General features: G+C 50.6%; 1 protein-coding gene across 2 annotated transcripts in view; it reads left to right on the top strand.

The window, feature by feature from the left end:
• SHANK3 (SH3 and multiple ankyrin repeat domains 3) overlaps positions 1-23,236 on the top strand; it is a 755,611-nt gene that overhangs the window by 426,117 nt on the left and 306,258 nt on the right. For both annotated transcript variants that reach the window (XM_043522025.1, XM_043522029.1), the window contains exon 13: positions 21,399-21,595. In XM_043522025.1, coding sequence (XP_043377960.1) covers positions 21,399-21,595 — 197 coding nt within the window. The remainder of the gene's footprint in view (positions 1-21,398; positions 21,596-23,236) is intronic.

The raw sequence follows: 23,236 nt of genomic DNA, 5'->3' as shown, positions 1-23,236 counted from the left end.
GGCTCAGGTGTAACCTTCTTTGCAGGTTTGCAGGACCTTTTACCAGTGAAAGAGCCTTACACAATAATATCCTTATCCTCTATTTATTAACAATCACCAGACAGAATACACATGCTGAGCATACAATGCTATGCTCACCAGTCCTGATCAGGCAGGCAGACTTTCCCTGTTGGCCAGGCAAGGTCAGTCTCGTCTGGATTCTGGTTGCTGCACATCACGGTCGTGCAGAGGATTCTTAGCAGCTTTTGTCTTAGGCTGTGTCTTAGAGGTGAGTTCTCCTTCCTCCAGGTCTTTCCTTCTTCTTATTCTTCAGTTCCTTCTGCTGGTATCCTTCTTGAACCCCAGTTTATATAGTGAAACTTGAGTCCTTTTTAGCTGTACCTTAACCAGTCATTTTACTAACATTGTACTAACCAGTCCTAACATATTGTAACAAAATTCTCTAACCAATCATACCTCACCACCTTAATTAATTTACACCTAGCAAAATTAATTATGTAACAAACAGAAACAATCAAAGAACTAGACAGAGATCATAAAGACAAACAATAGAGAAGTGGGGACCATAAAGATAAAGCAATAAAGAAATGAGGATTTCACAACCACAACTATTGATAAGTGATTTCTTGCCAGACAGATGCTAACAAACTAAGTTTTCTTTAACCATCTTAAGATTTGTTTCTTTATCTGGTGATGGTAGGTGCTATTAGACAGGATCGCATTCTTAACAGACTGATTTTACATTGTTTTAATGTAATTTAGATGAAGTGTGAGGATGTGACTTTCTGCTTCTTGGCTAATGGCTGCTGCTCTCCTAATATGGCTGCAGACAAAGGCCTTAGGCCTTACAATATGGCTACAGGAAAAGGCCTTCTCCTTAGTGTGATGGGTTGGACCCTCCTATTGGGATGCTACCTGACGTGCTGGGGTTTAACTGAGCCTCCCTTGCGCAATCAGCCTGGGTTTCTTCTCCCTGCTTTGCTGAATTAGGCTCTCCGGCTTCTTGCAGCACACACACACAGGTAAGGTCACACCCCGCTGCAGACGCAGACTGAAGTCAGCTCTGTGTGAGAGGGCTCCCCCAGCACTCACGTGCCCACCCCTTTTGGGAGACAAACCCAAAATAATGTCTTGCAATGTATAGAAATATTTGTACAGTGCAAACTCATAAAATTTGCCCTCTTCCTCAATATGAAGAGAGATGTGCATGACTTCTTGCTCCCACCCCAGTTAGAAATTACATAAACTGGGTTATTTTATAAACAAGCAATAAAACAAATAAAAGGAAGTTCTCCTTCACTCAGAGCACAGTCAACCTGTGGAACTCCTTGCCTGAGGAGGTGGTGAAGGCTAGGACTATAACAGGGTTTAAAAAAGAACTGGATAAATTCATGGAAGTTAAGTCCATTAATGGCTATTAGCCAGGATGGGTAAGGAATGGTGTCCCTAGCCTCTGTTTGTCAGAGGGTGGAGCTGGATGGCAGGAGAGAGATCACTAGATCATTACCTGTTAGGTTCACTCCTCTGGGGCACCTGGCATTGGTAGACAGGATATTGGGCTGGATGGACCTTTGGTCTGACCCAGTGTGGCCGGTCTTACGTTCTTAATTTATTAACTACAAAAGATGAATTTTAAGTGAATATAAGAGATAACAGACAGAACAAGGCAGATTACTGACCAAATAAAGAAAAATATGCAAGCTGAGCTCAATATACTTAAAAAAACAGGTTACAAAATGTAAATTCTCACCCTAAATGTTGTTTTAGGCTGGTTGCAAAGTTGTTGTGGTTGAGAGTTACAGTTATATTCCTTTTCAGACTGGACTCCTGTCTCAATCTGGACTCCCTCCTTGCCTTCCCTTCAGGTAGCTTTAGTAGTCTTTCTTCTTGGGCAGACAGGCCATGGAGAGGAGGAGTCCCATTTGCCTTCCTCCCCACCCTTCAATAGGATTTACATAGCGGGAATCCTTTGTTTCCCAAACTTGACCCCCCCTTCCCTTCCAGTGAAAAGTTACAAGAAGTCCCAGGTAATGTTTAGTATCAGATGACAAGACCACCTGACTCTGTAGTATCACGGTGTCCATGAATGTCTACAGGAAGGTCAAGCCTTTTCACAGTCCATTGCCTCAGTGATGGGTCATGCGCCTTGTCTGGCTTTTCCATTGTCGTACCTGAAGTGTTAGCAGTGGGCATCACCCAAAGTAGCATAGTTGAAGTACAGATACATAATCAATATTCCTAACTTCAGATACAGAAATGATACAGGCATACAAATTGGATAATCACATTCAGTAATTCATTCCCTTTCCAATGATATCTCACATGAGTCATCTTGCATAAAGTATATCTCAGTTATGTTGTATTCATAACATAAGCATATTTTCATAAAGAATATGGAATGAAATGTCACATTTACAGTATGATGGACTGGATAGGTCAGATCACAGAGATAAGCAAGGGAAGAGATCTGCTGGTCACCCTTATGCCCAGGGAAGGACTGTGGCCTATAGTTACCACATTGCTCTTATGACTATTAGTTTAATACCAGCAATGTGCTCACTGTTGTACAGAGCGTAGCACTGGAGACCATTCTTGGCCTAAAGTGCTTGCAGCCTAAGTGACAGATGTGGGGGAGGCAGGTAAGGGGCAGAACTCAGCAGCCCTAGAACTCACTCCCAGTTTTTGTCTTATGTTCCTAAAAGCTCAGGCTCCAGTGTATCAGCTGGCCACCTGAAGGGGTCGGGAAGGGACTCTTTCCCCCCCATCCCCCCCCACCCCCCCCGTGTGTGTGCTGGGTTTTTATCATCTCCTTCCTCTGAAGCATCAGGACGGGCCATGGCTGGAGATGGGACAATGGGCAAGGTGGGCCAAGGGTGGGCCATTTTCCCCCAGGTTCAATTGGCAGTGACCCTGGGAGTTTTCACTGTCCTCTGCAGTGTATGGGTGAGGGTCACTTGCTAGGATTATCTTGGTACTTCTCACTTAATCATTACCCTGCCATTGCAACTCAGGCCTTGGTGCACCTTGGTCCTTCCTGTTCTCTGTCTGAGGCATGTCCACTCTTCTGGGTGCTGCACTGCATTGCTCTCTTTTTGGTTTGGGTTTACTGTGCAGGTGCTGGCTGGTGCTGGTAGCCTGTAATGTACGGGATGTCAGACTAGAGGATCTGGTGGGCCCCTCTGGCCTTACACTTTATGACTCTATAAGGTTTGCAGGGAAACCTGGAGAAGAGAAATAGTTACAGGGCTTTTTACTTCATATACTTATTACTATAGACTCACTTCTTGTGGGCACCAGAGTGTAACAGAATTTCTCAGTCTGTCCAGCCTAGTACTAAATGTTCCAAGTAATGATGGCTCTTATGCCCTGTCCCTTCCCCTTGGGCGACACTTCTACAACCCAATTAATCTCCTGCTCAGAACTTTTATTTTACCTTTTATCAATTTCATTCCATTTGTCTTCGGTGCACTTCTAGCAGAACCCTTTGCCTCTTTGGGTTTATACCCCTCTCATATCTGCAGACTCTGGTCAGGTCCCCCATTAGTTGTCACATAGCTAAATTATATATTTCTGTTCCTTTTAATCTTTCTTCATAACTCAGACACTCCAGATCCCACAACAATTTGTTGCTCCTTCTCTTTGAGTCTGGTCTTTCAACCAGTTGTGCACCCACATTATAATAATTTAATGTAGACTGCATTTCCCTAGTTGGCTTATGAGAATTTGTCAAAAGCCTGACTAAAATCATGATATATCACACCTACTGCTTATCCCCATCCACTGGGCCAGTAACCCTGTCAAAGAAGGAAATTAGGTGGGTTTGATATGATTTTTCTTGCAAGTCGATGCTGGCTTTCTGCTATTACCCTATCAATTGTTTAATAATTTGTTCCGGTATCATTTCACATATTGAAGTTAGGCTGACTGGTCTATAATTCACCAGCTCTCTTTGTTTGCTTTTTAAATCTAGGTACTATATTTACCCTTCTCCAGTTCTCTGGCGCCTCACCCATCCTCTATGATTCCTTGAAGATAATTGCTAAGAGCTCTGAGATTGCTTCAGCTCGTTCACTAAGTATGCTCAAATAAATTGGTTAGTCTCTAAGGTGCCACAAGTCCTCCTTTTCTTTTTACCCTGAGATGAATTTCATTGGGACCTGCTGACTCGACTACATCTAACTTATCCAAAATAGGGAACCCTGCCCCTGGTACTCTCAGTTTCTTCCAGACACCTGAGCAGCAGGTCAGGACTTCCTCTGCTCCCCTGACTTTCTTGGCTCACCGACTTTTTGTTTGTGCGTGCGTATTTGTTTTTCCCTGGGCAGGAGTTCATTTATTTGTTACCTGCACACTCTCAAGGGCACCCACCTTTACCCTTTTGTGGGCTCAAGGTGTAACCCTGTTAATTTAGGCATCCCATGCTTTATTGTTTGGGGCTCAGGGTATAAGGCACCCAACTTTACCCCTCCGTGGGCTCCAGACTCTGTTCCTCTGTGGGATCAGGGCTCTACCCCTCCATGGGTTCAGGGTATAACACCCATTCCCTGTGGACTCATGGCAAACATCCATTCCCTGTGTACTCAGTGCTCTATGGGTCTGCGGGGTCTTTTACCAGTGAAAGAGCCTTACAAAGTAATAGCCTTAACCTCTATTTATTAACAGTTACCAAAACAGAATGCACATGCTAAGCCTACAATGCTCAACACTCCCAATAAGGCAGGTTAACTTTTCCTGCTGCCCAGTCAGGATCAGGTCATGCAGGGACTCCAGCTTCTGCATGATGTGATTGGCAGCATGCTGAAGTCTGGCAGCTCTGATCTTGGGGCTAGGTCCTGGAATTTGTTCCAAAGAACTTCCTTTTGGACCCCAGTTTATATAGTGAAACTTGAGTTCTGCTTAGCTGTACTGTAACCAGTCATTTTAAACTAAAGTACAGTATTTTTCACCGATCTAGCCCATTATGAAACAATTCTTTAACTAAGAATTACCACCATAGTTGATTTACACCTAGCAAAATTAGTTATGAAACAGACAGAAACAATCACAGCACCCGACAGAGACCATACAGATAAACAATAGAGAAGTAGGAAACATAAAAGCAAAACAATAAAAAGTATAGATTTTACAATCACAATTGTTGATAAGTGATTCCTTGCTAGACAGAATGCTATCAAACAAAGTTTTCTTTAAATATCTTAAGAGATTCCTTGGTTATCTGGTGATGGTGGGTACTATTAGGAGGGGCACCTTCTTAAGCACCTGATATTACATTGTTTTGATATAATGTAGAAGGAATGTGAGGATGTGACTTGGTTCGTGTCTGCTGCTCTCCCAAAATGACTGCAGAAAAAGGCCTCAGACATTACATATATTTATCTAGATGTAGTATTAGTTCAAATAGTAATTCCCCTCCCATAAAACGACAGTAAGATATTAGCTCTGGTTTCATGAGAACAGCTGTTCCTAATCTAGCTCAATTATTTTGATTCATATAGTTTAAGGCCACAAGTGACCATTAGATCATCTGGTCTGAGCTCCTGTGTATCGTAGGCCATTGATTTCACACAGTTGTCCCTATACTGCGCCCAGTAACTGGTGTTTGTTTGAAGCATCTCTTCCAGAAAGGCATCTGAAGACAAGAAGAGAGAGAGAATCCACCACTTCTCTTGGCAGCCTGTTCCAGTGGTTAATCACCCTCATTGTAAAAAAAGGAGGACATTATTTCTAATTTGAATTTGTCTGGCTTCAGCTTCCAGCCATTGGTTCTTGTTAAGCCTTCTTCACTGGATTAAACAGACCCTCAGTGCCGAGTATTTGCTCCCCATGAAGGTCCTTACACACTATAATCAAGTCACCTTTTAATCTCTTTTTTGAAAAAGTAACAGGTTGAGCTCTTCAAGTCTCTCAGTGTTAGGCATTTTCTTCAGCCCTTGAATAATTTTTGAGGCTCTTTTCTGCACCCTCTTCAGTTTTTCAACATCCTTTTTAAAGTGTGGACACTGAACCTATATGCAGTATTCTTGTATCGGTCTTACCAATGCTGAATTATACATGTAAAAATCATCTCCTTACTCCTAGTCACTACTCCTGTTTATACATCCAAGGATTGCATTCACTCTTTGTCCCACAGCCTCAAACATGAAACCCATGGTGAGTTGTTTGTTTGCAGTGACCCCCACATCCTTTTTGCGAGTCACTGATTTCCGAGATGCCATTCCCAATTCAGGCATGGCCTGCATTTCTTGTTCCTAGATGTATAACTTTGCTATGACACATCCTAGGGGGAAGATCAGGGTTAAGACCTGCTGTTCATGTGGGGGTTTGGTGTCTGTAGTAGTCCCGTACCTAATGCTTTTGATGGTTGAGTGAGGGGCACTTCCTCAATAGATACTCCATCCACCTACAGTACACTTCTGAGCCTGAAATGGAAGTGAATCTTGATTTCGGTTAATGTTGAAGGAAGAAGCTGTTAGGACTTCCAGGGGGGATTTAGGGGTCGGTACTGGCTCAAGACCCTTCTCCAAAGCCCCATTCCTAAAATCAAAATCCCATTCAAGAGATCCTTGTTTTCCAAGAGGACCCGAGAAGCCAAATGCATCACTGGACTCCCCATGTATGGCTGTTTCTTGATATTGAAAGCCTAGAAGAAGAAGAGTCAGCCCATCACCCTCTGGAGACTGGCTTCTTTCTGTGAGAGGGAGTGGAAATGGACGCGGTAGAGAACTGGCATTGAAAGGTAGAATGGGAGACCGAAGTAGGAGGTCCCTCTTCCAAGTGTTCCTCTCACCAAGGCTGCAGTCTCCCTTCCTGGCGAGGTTGCCTTTTTGTTTCTGGAGGAGATTGTGACGGGTTCAGTCACAGAGATTCCCCTCAAGATTGTCACTCGATGAGCTGGGATACCACTGAGAACAACCCTCCTTCCAGAACAGGTGCCCCTCCACTCTTGTCTTGCTGAGTTAGACACTCCAGTCAGCTCCAGCACAGACCCAGAGGTTGGGCCATGCCTCTCTGCAGTTCACTGAAACGGAGATTCACTCAGCCAGGGGCATCTCAGTTAACAGGGACTTTCCCAGCACCCAGTGTTCAGCCTTTCTGGGAGCCTGAACCCCAAGTAAATCCGTTTTACTCTGTATAAAGGTTATACAGAGTAAATTCATAAATTGTTCACCCTCTATAACATTGATAGAGAGATATGCACAGCTGTTTGCTGCCCCAGGTATTAATCATTTACTCTGGGTTAATTAATAAACAAAAGTGATTTTATTAAGTATAAAAAGTAGGAGGGAGAGGAATTATTTAAGCTCAGTACCAATGTGGACACAAGAACAAATGGATATAAACTGGCCATCTGGAAGTTTGGACTTGAAATTAGACGCAGGTTTCTAACCATCAGAGGAGTGAAGTTCTGGAACAGCCTTCCAAGAGGAGCAGTGGGGGCAAAAGACATATCTGGCTTCAAGACTAAGCTTGATAAGTTTATGGAGGGGATGGTATGATGGGATAGCCTAATTTTTGGAAATTAATTGATCTTTGACTATTAGTGGTAAATATGCTGAATGGCCTGTGATGGGATGTTAGATGAAGTAGGATCTGAGTTACTATAGAGAATTCTTTCCTGGATGTCTGGCTGGTGAGTCTTGCCCACATGCTCAGGGTTTCGCTGATCTCCATATTTGGGGTCGGGAAGGAATTTTCCTCCAGGGCAGATTGGCAGAGGCCCTGGAGGTTTTTCACCTTCCTCTGCAGCATGGGGCACGGGTCACTTGTTGGAGGATTCTCTGCACCTTGAAGTCTTTAAACCATGATTTGAGGACTTCAACAGCTCAGACATAGGATAGGGGTTTATTACAGGAGTGGGTGGGTGAGTGAGATTTTATGGCTTGCGTTGTGCAGAAGGTCAGACTAGATGATCATAATGGTCCCTTCTGACCTTAAAGTCTATGACTCTATGGTTTCAAGTAACAACAGACAGAACAAAGTAAGTCACCAAGCAAAATAAAACAAAACAAGCAAGTCTAAGCCTAATACATCAAGACACTGATTACAGGTAATATCTCACCCTCAAAGGTGTTCCAATAAGCTTCTTTCACAGACTAGACTCCTTCCTAGTCTGGGCCCAATCCTGTCTCCTGGTACAGATCTTGTTAGTTCCAGCAGACCTCTCTGGTGGTAAGCAGGGGTTTTCTCATGACTGGCAGCCCCCTTTGTCCTGCTCCACGCCCTTTTATAGCTTTGGCACAAGGTGGGAATCTTTTGTCTCTCTGGGTCCCCACCCCTCCTTCTAAATGAAAGAGTATCAGATTTAAGATGGATTTCATTATCAGGTGACATGGTCACATGTCACAGTAAGACCTCTAGTCTCCATTCCCCATGGGCTGGCCCACACATACACAGGCAGGCTTTCAAGTAACTAAGGCCAGTTACAACTGATTTGTTTCTGGAGCACCCTTAATGGCCTCCACTTAATATGTTTACATCAGTGATACAAGTTCATAACTTATTCTCCTAACTCCAGACATAGAAATAATACATGCAAACAAATAGGATGATCACACTCAGTAGATTAGAAGCTTTGTAATGATACCTTACAAGAGACCTTTTGCATAAAGCATATCCCAGTTACATCATATTCACATTCATAAACATATTTTCATAAAACATATGGAGTGCAATGTCACAGATACCAATAGAGAGTTATATCCACTGCACCTTTTCCTAGGTCCTCTTTATTCCATCACAGAGAATCCCATCCCTGGTCACTCCCCTTCTAAGGCAGGACTGAAGGTTCCTTTGGAACCAAAGATCTGAATCAGGTGGTGTGGCAAAATGAGATGATTTGTATGGCAGTGACTTACCTCAACTGATGTTGTACCCAGTGGATGCAGAAGGGTTAAAATGCTCGTGGGGCAGAGCAGGAGACATGAGGTGTTTCCGGTCATGTAACTGTCTGGGGTGGCATGAATGGGTTGTTCAGGCCTGGCTAGAACCAGCCCATATCAATGGAGAATCCGGAATGACAACAGGAACCCCAGCAACTGATCAACTGACACCTAACACTGGGAAGCTCTGCGAAGTGGAAAACGTGGACTCAGCAGGACTCTGCAGGAGGAGGACAGTGGACCGAGGTGTGTCAGAGATGAAAACACAGGAAACTCTCACCTGGGATTGACAGACAAAGGGACAGACACAGAGAAAGGAAACCAAGGTGGTTCCTACAGCAGCATGGCTCAAGGGAACCCTGCTTTAGCCAGTATGGACTGTGTTATATATGGACCTTTGTTTCTTGATGGTGTGATGAAGTGGGAATATTTTGTAAAACTTTTATGGGTCCTGTTTGTGCCTCAGTTCCCCCTATATGCTTCATTGCTTTATCCCAGTGGGTGGAAAAGGACAGTTTGCTTTCAGAGCAGGCAAAGAGACACAGGTGTGGGTGTCACCTGGCTGTCTGGGCATTTGTCCCCATATCAATGGAGCATCTGAGAAGATACTGGCAAATCCAGTCACCAGGACATTGACACCTAGTAACCAATGTCCCTGAGGAAAGAGGGTGAGCAACATTCCCCAGCTGGAGAACAAAGGACTGGAAATCCAAGAGATGGGGGATCAGAGTTGGCTGATGGAAGGAGTCGGGGCTCTCACCTGGTGTCTGACCAAGGCGATCAGACAGAGGGAGACGTACAGAACCTGGACACTGAGGGTCACTACAGTTTGGCTGGGCTCTGGGCCGATGTGAATGGGCCATGCTTTAACCTACAGTTCTCTAGGCTACCCAAAGGACGTCCTGTGCTGTGGGCCAGTGAACTAATAAACCCAACTGTTTTGACCATACTGAGTGTCACTGCAAGTGCCTGGTTAAGTGCATTAATCCCTGAAGAGTGGCCAAGTCTCCATCAGGGTCTGTCTCAGTGGGACTCACTAAACTAAACTAAACTAAAGTCCCTGGAAAAATCATGGAGCAGGTCCTCAAAGAATCAATCCTGAAGCACTTACATGAGATGAAAGTGATCAGGAACAGTCAGCATGGATTCACCAAGGGAAGGTCATGCCTGACTAATCTAATCACCTTTTATGATGAGATTACTGATTCTGTGGATGAAGGAAAAGCAGTGGATGTATTGTTTCTTGACTTTAGCAAAGCTTTTGACACGGTCTCCCACAGTATTCTTGTCAGCAAGTTAAGGAAGTATGGGCTGGATGAATGCACTATAAGGTGGGTAGAAAGCTGGCTAGATTGTCGGGCTCAACGGGTAGTGATCAATGGCTCCATGTCTAGTTGGCAGCCGGTGTCAAGTGGAGTGCCCCAGGGGTCGGTCCTGGGGCCGGTTTTGTTCAATATCTTCATAAATGATCTGGAGGATGGTGTGGATTGCACTCTCAGCAAATTTGCGGATGATACTAAACTGGGAGGAGTGGTAGATACGCTGGAGGGGAGGGATAGGATACAGAAGAACCTAGACAAATTGGAGGATTGGGCCAAAAGAAATCTGATGAGGTTCAATAAGGATAAGTGCAGGGTCCTACACTTAGGATGGAAGAATCCCATGCACCGCTACAGACTAGGGACCGAATGGCTAGGCAGCAGTTCTGCGGAAAAGGACCTAGGGGTGACAGTGGACGAGAAGCTGGATATGAGTCAACAGTGTGCCCTTGTTGCCAAGAAGGCCAATGGCATTTTGGGATGTATAAGTAGGGGCATAGCGAGCAGATCGAGGGACGTGATCGTTCCCCTCTATTCGACATTGGTGAGGCCTCATCTGGAGTACTGTGTCCAGTTTTGGGCCCCACACTACAAGAAGGATGTGGATAAATTGGAGAGAGTCCAGCGAAGGGCAAGAAAAATGATTAGGGGTCTAGAGCACATGACTTATGAGGAGAGGCTGAGGGAGCTGGGATTGTTTAGTCTGCAGAAGAGAAGAATGAGGGGGGATTTGATAGCTGCTTTCAACTACCTGAAAGGGGGTTCCAAAGAGGATGGCTCTAGACTGTTCTCAATGGTAGCAGATGACAGAACGAGGAGTAATGGTCTCAAGTTGCAATGGGGGAGGTTTAGATTGGATATTAGGAAAAACTTTTTCACTAAGAGGGTGGTGAAACACTGGAATGCGTTACCTAGGGAGGTGGTAGAATCTCCTTCCTTAGAGGTTTTTAAGGTCAGGCTTGACAAAGCCCTGGCTGGGATGATTTAACTGGGACTTGGTCCTGCTTCGAGCAGGGGGTTGGACTAGATGACCTTCTGGGGTCCCTTCCAACCCTGATATTCTATGATTCTATGATTCTATGAAACGGAGCTCACAGTATGAAGCAGGGGGCTGCAGGCCCAGAGGTCCCATCTCAGGACAGGAGGCAGTGAAGTTGTGTGGTTTACCCTGGAGGACGAGTGAGATCCCTAGCCGGTCTGTCACATTGAAGGGTTCCCCCTAGAGACTGTTGTAAATTTGGGGACATGGCCACAATCCTGTGGGCCTGTGAGAGAGGGTAATCTCAGCACGTCCTGATGCTGTGTTCCTGTTGGCTAATAAACTTTATTGTGCTTTGAAAAGGCAGTGTGACATCACTGCAAACACTTGCTGAGGTGCATTGATCCCTGAAGACGGTGACAGCCTCGGAACTGGAGTCTGACTCAGATGGACTTGCTGGGCTGTGTGGCCTATCCATAAGGAAGAGTGGGATCCCTTGGGGGTCTGACGCAATAAAAGGGTACCTCCAAGGGAGTGTTTAAAAGCCAGGGCACAGCACAGAACTTGTGGATCTAGGACAGGAGGTTTTTGGAGTCAACCTCACTGCCATCCAGGATGGAGTCTGTGGCTCCCTCCATGGACTCTTCATACCTTATGCATCAAGCTTGGGTTTCCTGGCATCCACCTTCAGTATCAGGGACTTTGTACAAGCCTCTCAAATGGTGTTTAAACTCCCACATCCTTGGACATTTTCATGGGACTTCACTGCCTGAATTGTGGGGGAAAACAGAGCAGTACTTAGAATCATAGAATATCAGGGTTGGAAGGGACCTCAGGAGGTCATCTAGTCCAACCCCCTGCTCAAAGCAAGAGCTATCCCCAATTTTTGCCCCAGATCCCTAAATAGCCCCCTCAAGGATTGAACTCACAACCCTGGGTTTGGCAGGCCAATGCTCAGACCACTGAGCTATTGTCCAGGCTCCACCCACAAACCACACTCCCCCCTCTCGAGAGAGCTCACAGCAGACCGTACAGACGTTCAAATTGCTTGCTTTGCGGTTTCCTTGGGTCTTCGCTCCCCTGCGGTGAGATCCAGATACAACCAAGTGCTCTGCTGGGCTTCCCAGGCCTGGCTGTCCCTCCGTGGGGCTTGGCTGTCCCATATGCTCTGCTCCTCCCCTTCTGGCTGGTAGTTTAGAAAAATAGAAGTGGTGGTACTGTTTCAGGTCATGTTCACAGCCAGACAGAACATACTCATGGCACCGAACATGTGAGGTCAATACCAGGCTATGCAAATCATTATAGTCTGATCATCCTTCTGCTTTTTGATAATTAGTGTTGATGCTATTAGGCTTTAGAGATAACGATCCATTGAGATGACAGGGGAGGCTCTGCTATGGGGGCTGCTATTTCAGGGTGTCTATAGATTAGGGGAAAACACTGCATTTGTTTAACACTTTCCAGGTTATTTTCACAACCCTAAGGGCTGAAAACGTAATTATTTTTTTTACAAAGCGTAGATTCAGGAGAAATAGCCTGGGTCATTGAGCCTGCCTATCTTGACCCCTTTATTCTCATGGAAGCTGTTCTCCATGGACCAAGAGTTCTTTCCTCTTTTCCATTGATCATAGACTATCAGGGTTGGAAGGGACCTTAGGAGGTCATCTAGTCCAACCCCCTGATCAAAGCAGGACCAATCCTCAATTTCTGTCCCAGATCCCTAAATGGCCCCTTCAAGGATTGAACTCACAACCGTGGGTTTAGGAGGCCAATGCTCAAACCACTGAGCTATCCCTAAAACCAGGTGCTTTCAGTGTTGCCCCAGATAAGGTGAAGATCTGGTTGCCTAACAGACGCCTTCTTACTGGACCTCAGCAAATATCTGTATGGTTCTCCAGACTCCGTGATCCCCAGTGTGATCAAGAAATCTAATAGAACAAGGCTCACGTTCTGTGGTTGCCCCAAATGGAGCGATATTTTTGGTACTTGGGGCATCTGTACCTAGCAGTGTAGTCACCTTTCCCTCCTCTGTCTCTTCTGAACTTTCTGTCAGAACACCAAGGACAAAGACTTCAGTCAGATTTGAAGCCTCTGCTGTTAGAGGCTTGGTTCATATGCCCATGATCTTGGGAGATCAAATTTTCTCAAAAGAGTTCCTCTTGTTACTGTTGCAGAGTTAAAAGCCTTCAACTGGAGAACTCTACATAGCCAAATAGGCAACTTTTTATCGGGGCAGCATATGGATACATACCAGCAGTTCTCAAACTTTGGCTACCCGAGGACCCCCATTTTGATTTAATAATTTTTGCAAACTCCCAAGCCAGCTTCTAATTTTCCCAGGGGGTGCTCAACCCCCGTTCAGCCCCAGGCCCCAGCCCCACTCCACCTCTTCCTGCCCCTGCTTCACCCCTGCACCTCCTCTTCCCACCCCCTCCCCTGAGTGCACCCTGTTCCCACCCTTCCCCATCCCTCCCAGTGCCTCCTGAATGCCGCTGAACAGCTATTCTGTGGCATGCAGGAGGCACTGGGAGGGAGGGGGAGAAATTGATCAGCAGGGCCAGCTGCCCCAGACATGACTCGCGGATCCCCTGGAGCCGGACATGATACTTTCGGGGGGGAGGGATAGCTTGTTGTTTTGAGCATTGGCCTGCTAAACCCAAGGTTGTGAGTTCAATCTTTGAGGGGGCCATTTAGGGAGCTGGGGCAAAAATTGGGGATTGGTCCTGCTTTGAGCAGGGGGTTGGACTAGATGACCTCCTGAGGTCCCTTCCAACCCTGATATTCTATGACTCATGGACCCCTGGAGTACCCTTGCAGACCCCAGACCCCAGTTTGAGAACTGCTGATATATACCACTTCTGTAAGGACCTGTTCCAGAAATTTTTGACTAAAAAAAAGTAAAAATCATCTCTGTAAAATCAGGATGGAAAATACTTTACAGGGTATTCAGATTCAAAACACAGAGGATCCCCCTCTGGGCAAAACCTTAAAGTTACAGAAAACAGGAATAAACCTCCCTCTTAACATAGGGAAAATTCACATAAAACAAAAGATAAACTAATCCGCCTTGCCTGGTTTACCTCTACTGGTTGCAATATTGGAGACTTGGATTAGGATGGGTTGGAGAAGGTGGATTTCTGTCTGGCCTCTCTCAGTCCCAAGAGAGAACAACCCCACAAACAAAGAGCACAAACAAAAACCTTCCCCTCCCCTCTCCCCCGTCCAATATTTGAAAGTATCTTGTCCCCTTATTGGTCCTTGGGTCAGGTGCCAGCCAGGTTAGCTGAGCTTCTTAACCCTTTACAGGTAACAGGATGTTGCCTCTGGCCAGGGGGGATTTTATAGCACTGTGGACAGAAAGGTGGTTACCCTTCCCTGTATATTTATGACACAGGTCTACAAAGGGATTTAGGAATTGTAACACCTAAGTTTCAGGCGCTTAGCCTCCCAGTGGAGTTCACAAACCCTGGGTTAGGCACCTGGGATCCCTATACAATGCACAGGGAGAGAGAAGCTCCTGAGCATGGGATCCACAAAAGCCAGCACACTATGCAAGGAGTCACCTAAACTAGCCAATAGCAGATGCTGATGAGAAGATGTGTCCCAAGACCGCCCCCCACACCCCCACCGTCACTGGGACTTAGGTGACTATCTCTGCTTGGGATCTGCAGCTGGAGTCAGGTGTCTGTGCCGTTTCTCGTAAGGAGAGTGATGGGTGCACACCTATCTCCCAACAAAAGGGGGGGGGGGTCTTCCCCTATCATCCTTCACCCAGTGGTTAGGGAACTCAGCCAGAATGTGGGAGCCCCCAGGTCAGTTTTGCCCTCTGCTCAGTGAGCTGAAGGGACTTGAACATAGGTTTCTCCTACCTCTCAGGTTGAGTGCCCTAACCACCAGACTATAGCTTCACTCTTCCTTGCTCTCTCTAGCCCACTGCATACTTAATTATTTATACAGAGTGGAACACCTGCAACAGGAGAAAGTGAGAGAAGTCCACATCAGAATATCCCACACTCCAGTGGCTTGTGTATTCCTGTTAACTGTTTCTGGACCATTAAACTAGCATCTTAAAGAAGCTAAGAAACAGTATTATGTAAAGTAATAAGAACAGCCATACTGGGTCAGACCAATGGTCCATCTAGTCCAGTATCCTGTCTCCGACACTGGCCAGTGCCAGGTGCTTCAGAGGGAGTGAACAGAACAGGGCAATTTATCAAATGATCCATCCTCTCTTGTTCAGTCCCAGCTTCTAGCAGTTTAGGGACACCCAGGACATGGGATTGAATCCCAGACCAACTTGGCTAGTAGCCACTGATGGACCTGTCCTCCATGAACTTATCTAGTTCTTTTTTGAACCCAGTTATACTTTTGGCCTTCACAACATCCCCTGGCAATGGGTTCCACAGGTTGACTGTGCATTGTGTGAAGAAGTACGTCCTTATGTTTATTTTAAACCTGCTTCTAATTAACTTAATTGGGTGACCGTAGGTTCAAGTGTTGAGAAGGAGTAAATAGCACTGCTTTATTCACTCTCTCCACCCCAGTCATGATTTTATAGCCCTCCATCATCTCCCCCCGGAGTCGTCTCTTTTCCAAGCTGAACACTCCCGATCTTTTTAATCTCTCCTCATAGGGAAGCCGTTCCAGACCCCTCAGCATTTTTGTTGCCCTTCTCTGTATTTTTTTCAATTCTAAATCTTTTTTTGAGATGGGTGAATCAGAATTGTACACAGTATTCAAGGTGTGGGCACATCATGGCTTTATAAAGAGGCATCATGATATTTTCAGTTGTATTATCTATTGCTTTCTTAATGTTTCCTAACATTCTGTTGACTGCTGCTGTACTTTGAGCAGATGTGTTTAGAGAACTATCCACGACTCCAAAATCGCTTTCTTGAGTGGTAACAGCTCATTTAGACACCATCATTTTGTATGTGTAATTGGGATTATGTTTTCGAATGTGCATTACTTTGCATTTATCAACACTGAATTTCATCTGCCATTTTGTTCCCCAGTCACCTAGTTTAGTGAGAGCTCTTTGTAACTCTTTGCAGTCTGCTTTGGACATAACTATCTTGAGTAATTTAAAGTATCATCTGCAAATTTTGCCACCTCACTGTTTACCTCCTTTCCCAGATTATTTATGAATACGTTGAACAGCAGTGGTTCCAGTAAGGAGTCTTGGGAGACCCTGCTATTTACATCTCTTCACTGTGAAAACTGACCATTTATTCTTACCCTTTGTTTCCAACTTTTAACCAATTACTGATTCATCAGAGGATGTGCTCTCGTGTCCCATGACAGCTTACTTTGTTTAAGAGACTTTGGTGAGGTACCTTGCCAAAGGCTTTTTGAAAGTCCACATTCACTGTATCCACTGGATCACCTTGTCCGCATGTTTGTTTACACCCTCAAAGAATTCTAATAGATTGGTGAGGCATGATTTCCTTTTACAAAAGCCACGTTGACTCTTTCCCAACATATTGTTTACCTATGTGTCCGATAATTCTGTTCTTTACTCTAGTTGCAACCAATTTGCCTGGTACAGAAGTTAAGCTTATTGAACTGTAATGGCCAGGATTGCCCTGGAGCCTTTTTTAAAAATCGGCATCTGGTATTACCATGTTCCATTGATTATGATCATTCCACCAAGTTTCTCTGATGCCTGGTATATCAATATCCTCATTTAGTACCAGGCACTCAAGTTCACAAACACTTATAAAATGTGTCAATATTTAGTTGTCTGTTTTCATGTGATGTAATTGAATGGCAATCTTTTTTTCATTTGTCTTTTTCTCTTCAGTTTCTACCTGTACTTTATCAACATCTATCCTCTCCTTTTTACTAGGATATAGAGTGTCCTCTTTAATAAATCCTCCCCTAAGGGATGAGTCTGGCCAAGCTGTGTGCTGCTCCACACCTGCTTGCTTTCCCCCAGCCCTTAGTTTAAAAACTCTGTGACCTTTGTAATTTTCATGCCAGCAATCTGGCTCTGTTTTGGTTTAGGGGGAGCCCATCCTTCCCATATAGGCTCCTCCTTTCCCAAAAAGTTAGTTCCTAATACACCTAAATCCCTCCTCTGAACACCGTTGTCTCATCCATGTATCGAGACCCTGCAGTTCTGCCTAACTGCCCCGTGTGTGGAACTGGAAGCACTTCAAAGAATGCTGCCAAGGAATCCTGGACTGTAATCTCCTTCCTAGCAGCCTAAATTTGGCTGCCAAGACCTCTCTTCTACTTTTTCCTATGTCATTGGTACCCTCTATATTACGACCACTGGATCCTCCCTTGCACTGTGCATAAGGCTATCTAGATGTGTCGAGAGGTTGTGGCGGAGTCACCTGGTGATGCTCTGGATCTACTCCATATGAAGCCAGTCAGGACTCTGTGGAAACTTCCTCTCCCCAGAGCAAGAAGCTTACACAGCTTTGACCTTCCTGGGGCTGACCTCGGGGCATTCAGCATCCCTGTCCACACTGTGTGCTTCCCACAGCAAATCCGCACAGGCGGAGCTCCTGGGGAAGCCAGTGGGTCCTGCACCCCAATTCCTCAGTCAGACGTGCCTCTCAGCCAGCCGGGGAAACAGAGGTTTATTAGACGACAGGAACATGGTCTAAAACAGAGCTTGTAGGTACAGAGAAAAGGACCCCTCAGTCAGGTCTGTCTTGGGGGGGGGGCAGGAAGGCCAGAGCCGCATCTGAGCCTCCCCCCATTTCCCCAGCCAGCTCCAAACTGAAACTCTCCAGCCCCTCCTCCTCTGGGCTTTGTCTCTTTCCCGGGCAAGGAGGCCACCTGATCTCTTTGTTCTCCAACACCTTCAGTTGGCACCTTTGTACAGGAGGGGCCCAGGCCATCAATTGCCAGGAGACAGGGTGTCGGCCATTCTCTGTGCAGACACCATCACACTGGCCCCCTAGGGCTCAGCCACAATCACGCACCCTTATCTCACCACCTGGATACTTAAGAACTGCATAGGGGAAACTGAGGCACCCACACAGTATTCAGAGAAAACATTAAGAACATTCCCACTTCGTCACAGAGGTCCACAACCTTTGCACCTGGCAAGCAATTCACTAGGTGGTTCTCCTGGTCATCACAAATCCAACTATTTCTAATAATCAAATCCCCATTACTATTACTTCTGCAGTTAGTAAAAATGATACTAAGGTGCGATTTAGAACTCTTATTACAGAGTTTTATTTATTTTGTATAAGCAGCAGTTCACTCCAGGGACTAGAGCTTTGCACTGTACAGAGAGCACCAAGCTTTTGAACTGAGGCCCCGTTTCTGACAGAAAAATGCCCACTCCAATACTATAGCCTGTTTTGAGTTGAAGCCTGAGTCTGTGCATGGGACTGAGTTTGATGAAAGAATTTGCTTAAATGGTGATTTCCAAGACACGAGGCCTTGCCATTTGTTGTTATGTGTTTTGTTTAAGTATTAACCATCCCTTCCCCTCTTCTCTGTATGGGGGTATCTGGGTGTTCATTGGTCGGTGATTTCGGGAACTCTGAAAAACGCTTTCCTGTCCATCCAGAATTTGCTCTTTCCAGAATTGCCTGTTTTACCCCCCACCTGGTTGCAAATCTGAGGAATTACATAATCTGTGCATCGGAGTGATGCCTATCAGTGTGGTACCTCTGAGAGCACCTGAAGGGCTCGCTTTTCTTTTAACCCTGACAGGGTGCCCCCCCGGCAGCGATGCATCTGCTCAGCCAAGCAGCAACTCTGAGCAGCAGCAGAGCCCAACACAAAAGAGAAGACCCCGCTACACTGCCCGCTCCCCCCCAGCCTCCTTTATGTGTCTGCATGGCCCTCCCACTTCCCCAAGGGCAGGAGGAGGCTGGCTCTGTGCTGGCCTTGGCTGAGGAGGGTTTGGTCTGAGGCAGGTCTTTTTCCAGCCACTGTTCTGGGACAGTGAATTTAAGAGGTTACTATCAGAAGCCATGGAAGGTGGGGGGTGGGGGGGACCTGGCACTGAGATGCTGAGGTGCAGCTCTGTGCACTGAGGGACCCTCACAAAGGGCTGAATGTATACATCAGGGGAAGAGCCTGGAGCACTGAGGCCTAGCTTGAGGTCGAGTGGGGAGGGCAGTGCAGGGGAGCTGGCTGGGAATCCTGCCTTTCATCACCTTTCCCGCTATTGCGGGCAGCTGGCTGGTGACTGATGTTGACCAGAGGAAACCCCAAACCCCTCCCTACGTTTACAGCCCCCAGTCCCCAGAGCAGACAGCAGGAGGGGGGCCCTGTGGTGATGGGGCTGCAAAGCCCTTTGAGAGCCACCAGGCCTAGGCCCCTGGAATGCTTCCACCTGTCCGACCCCGCTCCTCCTCCGTGTCCCACCCCCTCTCTATGCCCCACCCCCCCACACACCCCTGTGCCCCACCCTTCTCTCTCTTCACCACTCTGCCCTGCCCCTCACTCCTCTTTGCCCGCTAGTCTGTCCCCTCCCGATGTCCCCAGGCTGTGTCCCTATTCCACAGGTATCCCAGCCCTGGCTCCCTGCAGCCATTCACAGGCGCCTGCGGGGCGGGAGCTGGAGCAGAGACAGGGAGGAAGCTCGGTTCTGCTGAAATAGGGAGGCTGGCTCAGCAAAGGGCAGGGGGGGATTCCCAGCGTCCCCACCCCCTTCGCAGAGCAGGAGGGGCACAGAGTAAATTACACAAACCTCAGCATTCACCCTCCCCAACCCCATGCACGTCCCCCGCCTCCCACATAAACCATCAGGCCCTGCCCTCCCCCGCCTCTCCGAGGCACTGCCCCCAGCTGCCTCCCACACAAACCACCAGGTCCCTAACCCCCCGCCTCCCCTGGGCACTGCCCCCCCTCCAGACACTGCCCCCGCCTCCCCTGGGCACTGCCCCCCCTTCCTACACACCCCTCCTCCGGACACGGCCCCCGCCTCCCCTGGGCACTGCCCCCCCTTCCTACACACCCCTTCCTGGGCACTGCCCCCGCCTCCCCTGGGCACTGCCCCCCCTTCCTACACACCCCTCCTCCGGGCACTGCCCCCCCTTCCTACACACCCCTACCTGGGCACTGCCCCCCTTCCTACACACCCCTTCCTGGGCACTGCCCCCGCCTCCCCTGGGCACTGCCCCCCCTTCCTACACACCCCTCCTCCGGGCACTGCCCCCCCCTTCCTACACACCCCTTCCTGGGCACTGCCCCCGCCTCCCCTGGACGCCTCCCCCCCACACCTCCCCTGGGCACTGCCCCCGTTTCTCACACAAACCACCAGGCCCCGCTCCCCACATCACTACCCAGCACTGTTCTCCCAGCCCCTACACCCAGGCCGTGGACTTCCCCCAACCCCCTCAATACCCGGCGCACGGCCCTCACCTCTGACAGCCCTCAGGCACCGCTCCCATACACACCACCATCCTGGCCCCCCAGTGCCCAGCACTGCCCGCCGGCCCCACCCCCGGCGCTGCCCCCCAACACTGCCGCATTACCCCCGTCCCTGCACCAACACCCTGGCTCTGTGCCCAGCTTGCCCCCCAACCCCGGCGCTGCTCCCCCTGACACCTGGTGCTGCCCCCCAACCCCCGCCCCCCCACACCCAGCGCTGCCTCCCCGCCCCCCGCCCCCCCGACACCCAGCGCTGCCCCCCCGACACCCAGCGCTGCCCCCCAACGCCCGCCCCAGGCCCCCTGACACCTGGTGCTGCCCCCCAACCCCTGCCTCTCCGACACCCAGCGCTGCCCCCCTGCCCCTGGCCCCCCGACACCCAGCGCTGCCCCCCCGACACCCCGCGCCGCCCCCCGGCCCTAGCCCCCGGGCGCCGCCCCCCAGCCGCGGCACGTGGCTCTGCCCCACACGCAGCCCGGCCAGGGCAGCGCTGGGCAGGTGGCCCCGGGCCGGGAGGAGGCGGCGGCGGCGGCGAGTCCCCGCCCGCCGAGGGGCGGAGCCGCGGCCGCCGAGAGGCACCTGCCGCCCGGCCTGTGCGAGCGGCGGCGCCGGAGGGAGCCGAGCCCCGCGGGGCGCCGCGCCCGGGCCATGCGCCGGCGGCAGCCCGCAGGCAGCGCGGCGGGGCGGCGCGGAGCCATGGAGCCGCCCGCGGCCGGCGGCCCCCGGGGCCCGGGCCGGGCCGGAGCCGCGCCAGGGCGGCCGCTGGCGGGGCTGCGCTGAGCCCCGCGCCCCCGCCATGGCGCTGCCCCGCGGCGGGCCGGGCTGCGCGCTGCCGGGCATCAGCACCGTAACCTATGTCTTCGTTTACAGCCCCAGCGGCGGCCAGGGCGCCCCCCCGCGGCCGGGGCCGGGGCCCGAGCCCGCCCGCCACGCCGCGCCCGCCGCGCTCCGCGGGCCCAAGCGCAAGTTGTACAGCGCCGTGCCCGGCCGCAGGTTCATCGTGGTCAAGAGCTACACGCCGCAGGGCGAGGGCGAGATCCAGCTGAACCGGGGCGAAGCCATCAAGGGTGAGTGCGGGGTGGGCAGGGCATGGCCGAGGTGGGAGCGGGCAGGGGCACCCGTGGGCAGCGCTGATCGAGGGGTGCTGGGCACAGCCGGGGGCAGGGGGTGGGAGCGGGCAGGGGCGCCCGTGGGCAGCGCTGATCAAGGGGTGCTGGGCACGGTCAGGGTGGGAGCGGGCAGGGGCACCCGTGGGCAGCGCTGATCGAGGGGCCCTGGGCATGGCCGAGGTGGGAGCGGGCAGGGGCACCCGTGGGCAGCGCTGATCGAGGGGTGCTGGGCACAGCCGGGGGCAGGGGGTGGGAGCGGGCAGGGGTGCCCGTGGGCAGCGCTGATCAAGGGGTGCTGGGCACGGTCAGGGTGGGAGCGGGCAGGGGCACCCGTGGGCAGCGCTGATCGAGGGGTGCTGGGCATGGTCTGGGTGCAGGGGGTGGGAGCGGGCAGGGGCACCCGTGGGCAGTGCTGATCAAGGGGTGCTGGGCACGGTCAGGGTGGGAGCGGGCACGGGTGCCCGTGGGCAACGCTGATCAAGGGGTGCTGGGCACGGTCAGGGTGGGAGCGGGCACGGGTGCCCGTGGGCAGCGCTAATCGAGGGGCCCTGGGCATGGCCGAGGTGGGAGCGGGCAGCGGCACCCGTGGGCAGCGCTGATCGAGGGGTGCTGGGCATGGTCTGGGTGCAGGGGGTGGGAGCGGGCAGGGGCACCCGTGGGCAGTGCTGATCGAGGGGTGCTGGGCAGGGTACGGCTGGGGGCAGGGGGTGGGAACAGGCAGGGGCGCCAGTGGGCAGCGCTGATCGAGGGGCCCTGGGCATGGCCGGGGTGGGAGCGGGCAGCGGCACCCGTGGGCAGCGCTGATCGAGGGGTGCTGGGCATGGTCTGGGTGCAGGGGGTGGGAGCGGGCAGGGGCATCCGTGGGCAGTGCTGATCGAGGGGTGCTGGGCACGGCCGGGGTGCAGGGGGTGGGAGAGGGCAGGGGCACCGGTGGGCAGTGGTGATCGAGGGGTGCTGGGCAGGGTACGGCCAGGGGCAGGGGGTGGGAGCGGGCAGGGGCGCCCGTGGGCAGCGCTGATCAAGGGGTGCTGGGCACGGTCAGGGTGGGAGCGGGCAGGGGCGCCCGTAGGCAGCGCTGATCGAGGGGTGCTGGGCACAGCCGGGGGCAGGGGGTGGGAGCGGGCAGGGGCGCCCGTGGGCAGCGCTGATCAAGGGGTGCTGGGCACGGTCAGGGTGGGAGCGGGCACGGGCGCCCGTGGGCAGCGCTGATCAAGGGGTGCTGGGCACGGTCAGGGTGGGAGCAGGCAGGGGCACCCGTGGGCAGCGCTGATCAAGGGGTGCTGGGCACGGTCAGGGTGGGAGCGGGCAGGGGCACCCGTGGGCAGCGCTGATCAAGGGGTGCTGGGCACGGTCAGGGTGGGAGCGGGCAGGGGCACCCGTGGGCAGCGCTGATCGAGGGGCCCTGGGCATGGCCGAGGTGGGAGCGGGCAGCGGCACCCGTGGGCAGCGCTGATCGAGGGGTGCTGGGCATGGTCTGGGTGCAGGGGGTGGGAGCGGGCAGGGGCACCCGTGGGCAGTGCTGATCGAGGGGTGCTGGGCAGGGTACGGCCGGGGGCAGGGGGTGGGAACAGGCAGGGGCGCCAGTGGGCAGCGCTGATC

This window comes from Chelonia mydas, chromosome 1 (assembly GCF_015237465.2).
Source record: "Chelonia mydas isolate rCheMyd1 chromosome 1, rCheMyd1.pri.v2, whole genome shotgun sequence".
In the NCBI taxonomy this organism is placed as follows: Eukaryota; Metazoa; Chordata; order Testudines; family Cheloniidae; genus Chelonia; species Chelonia mydas.
Note: the sequence above shows the minus strand (reverse complement) of the source record. Positions and strands in the feature narration are given on the sequence as shown.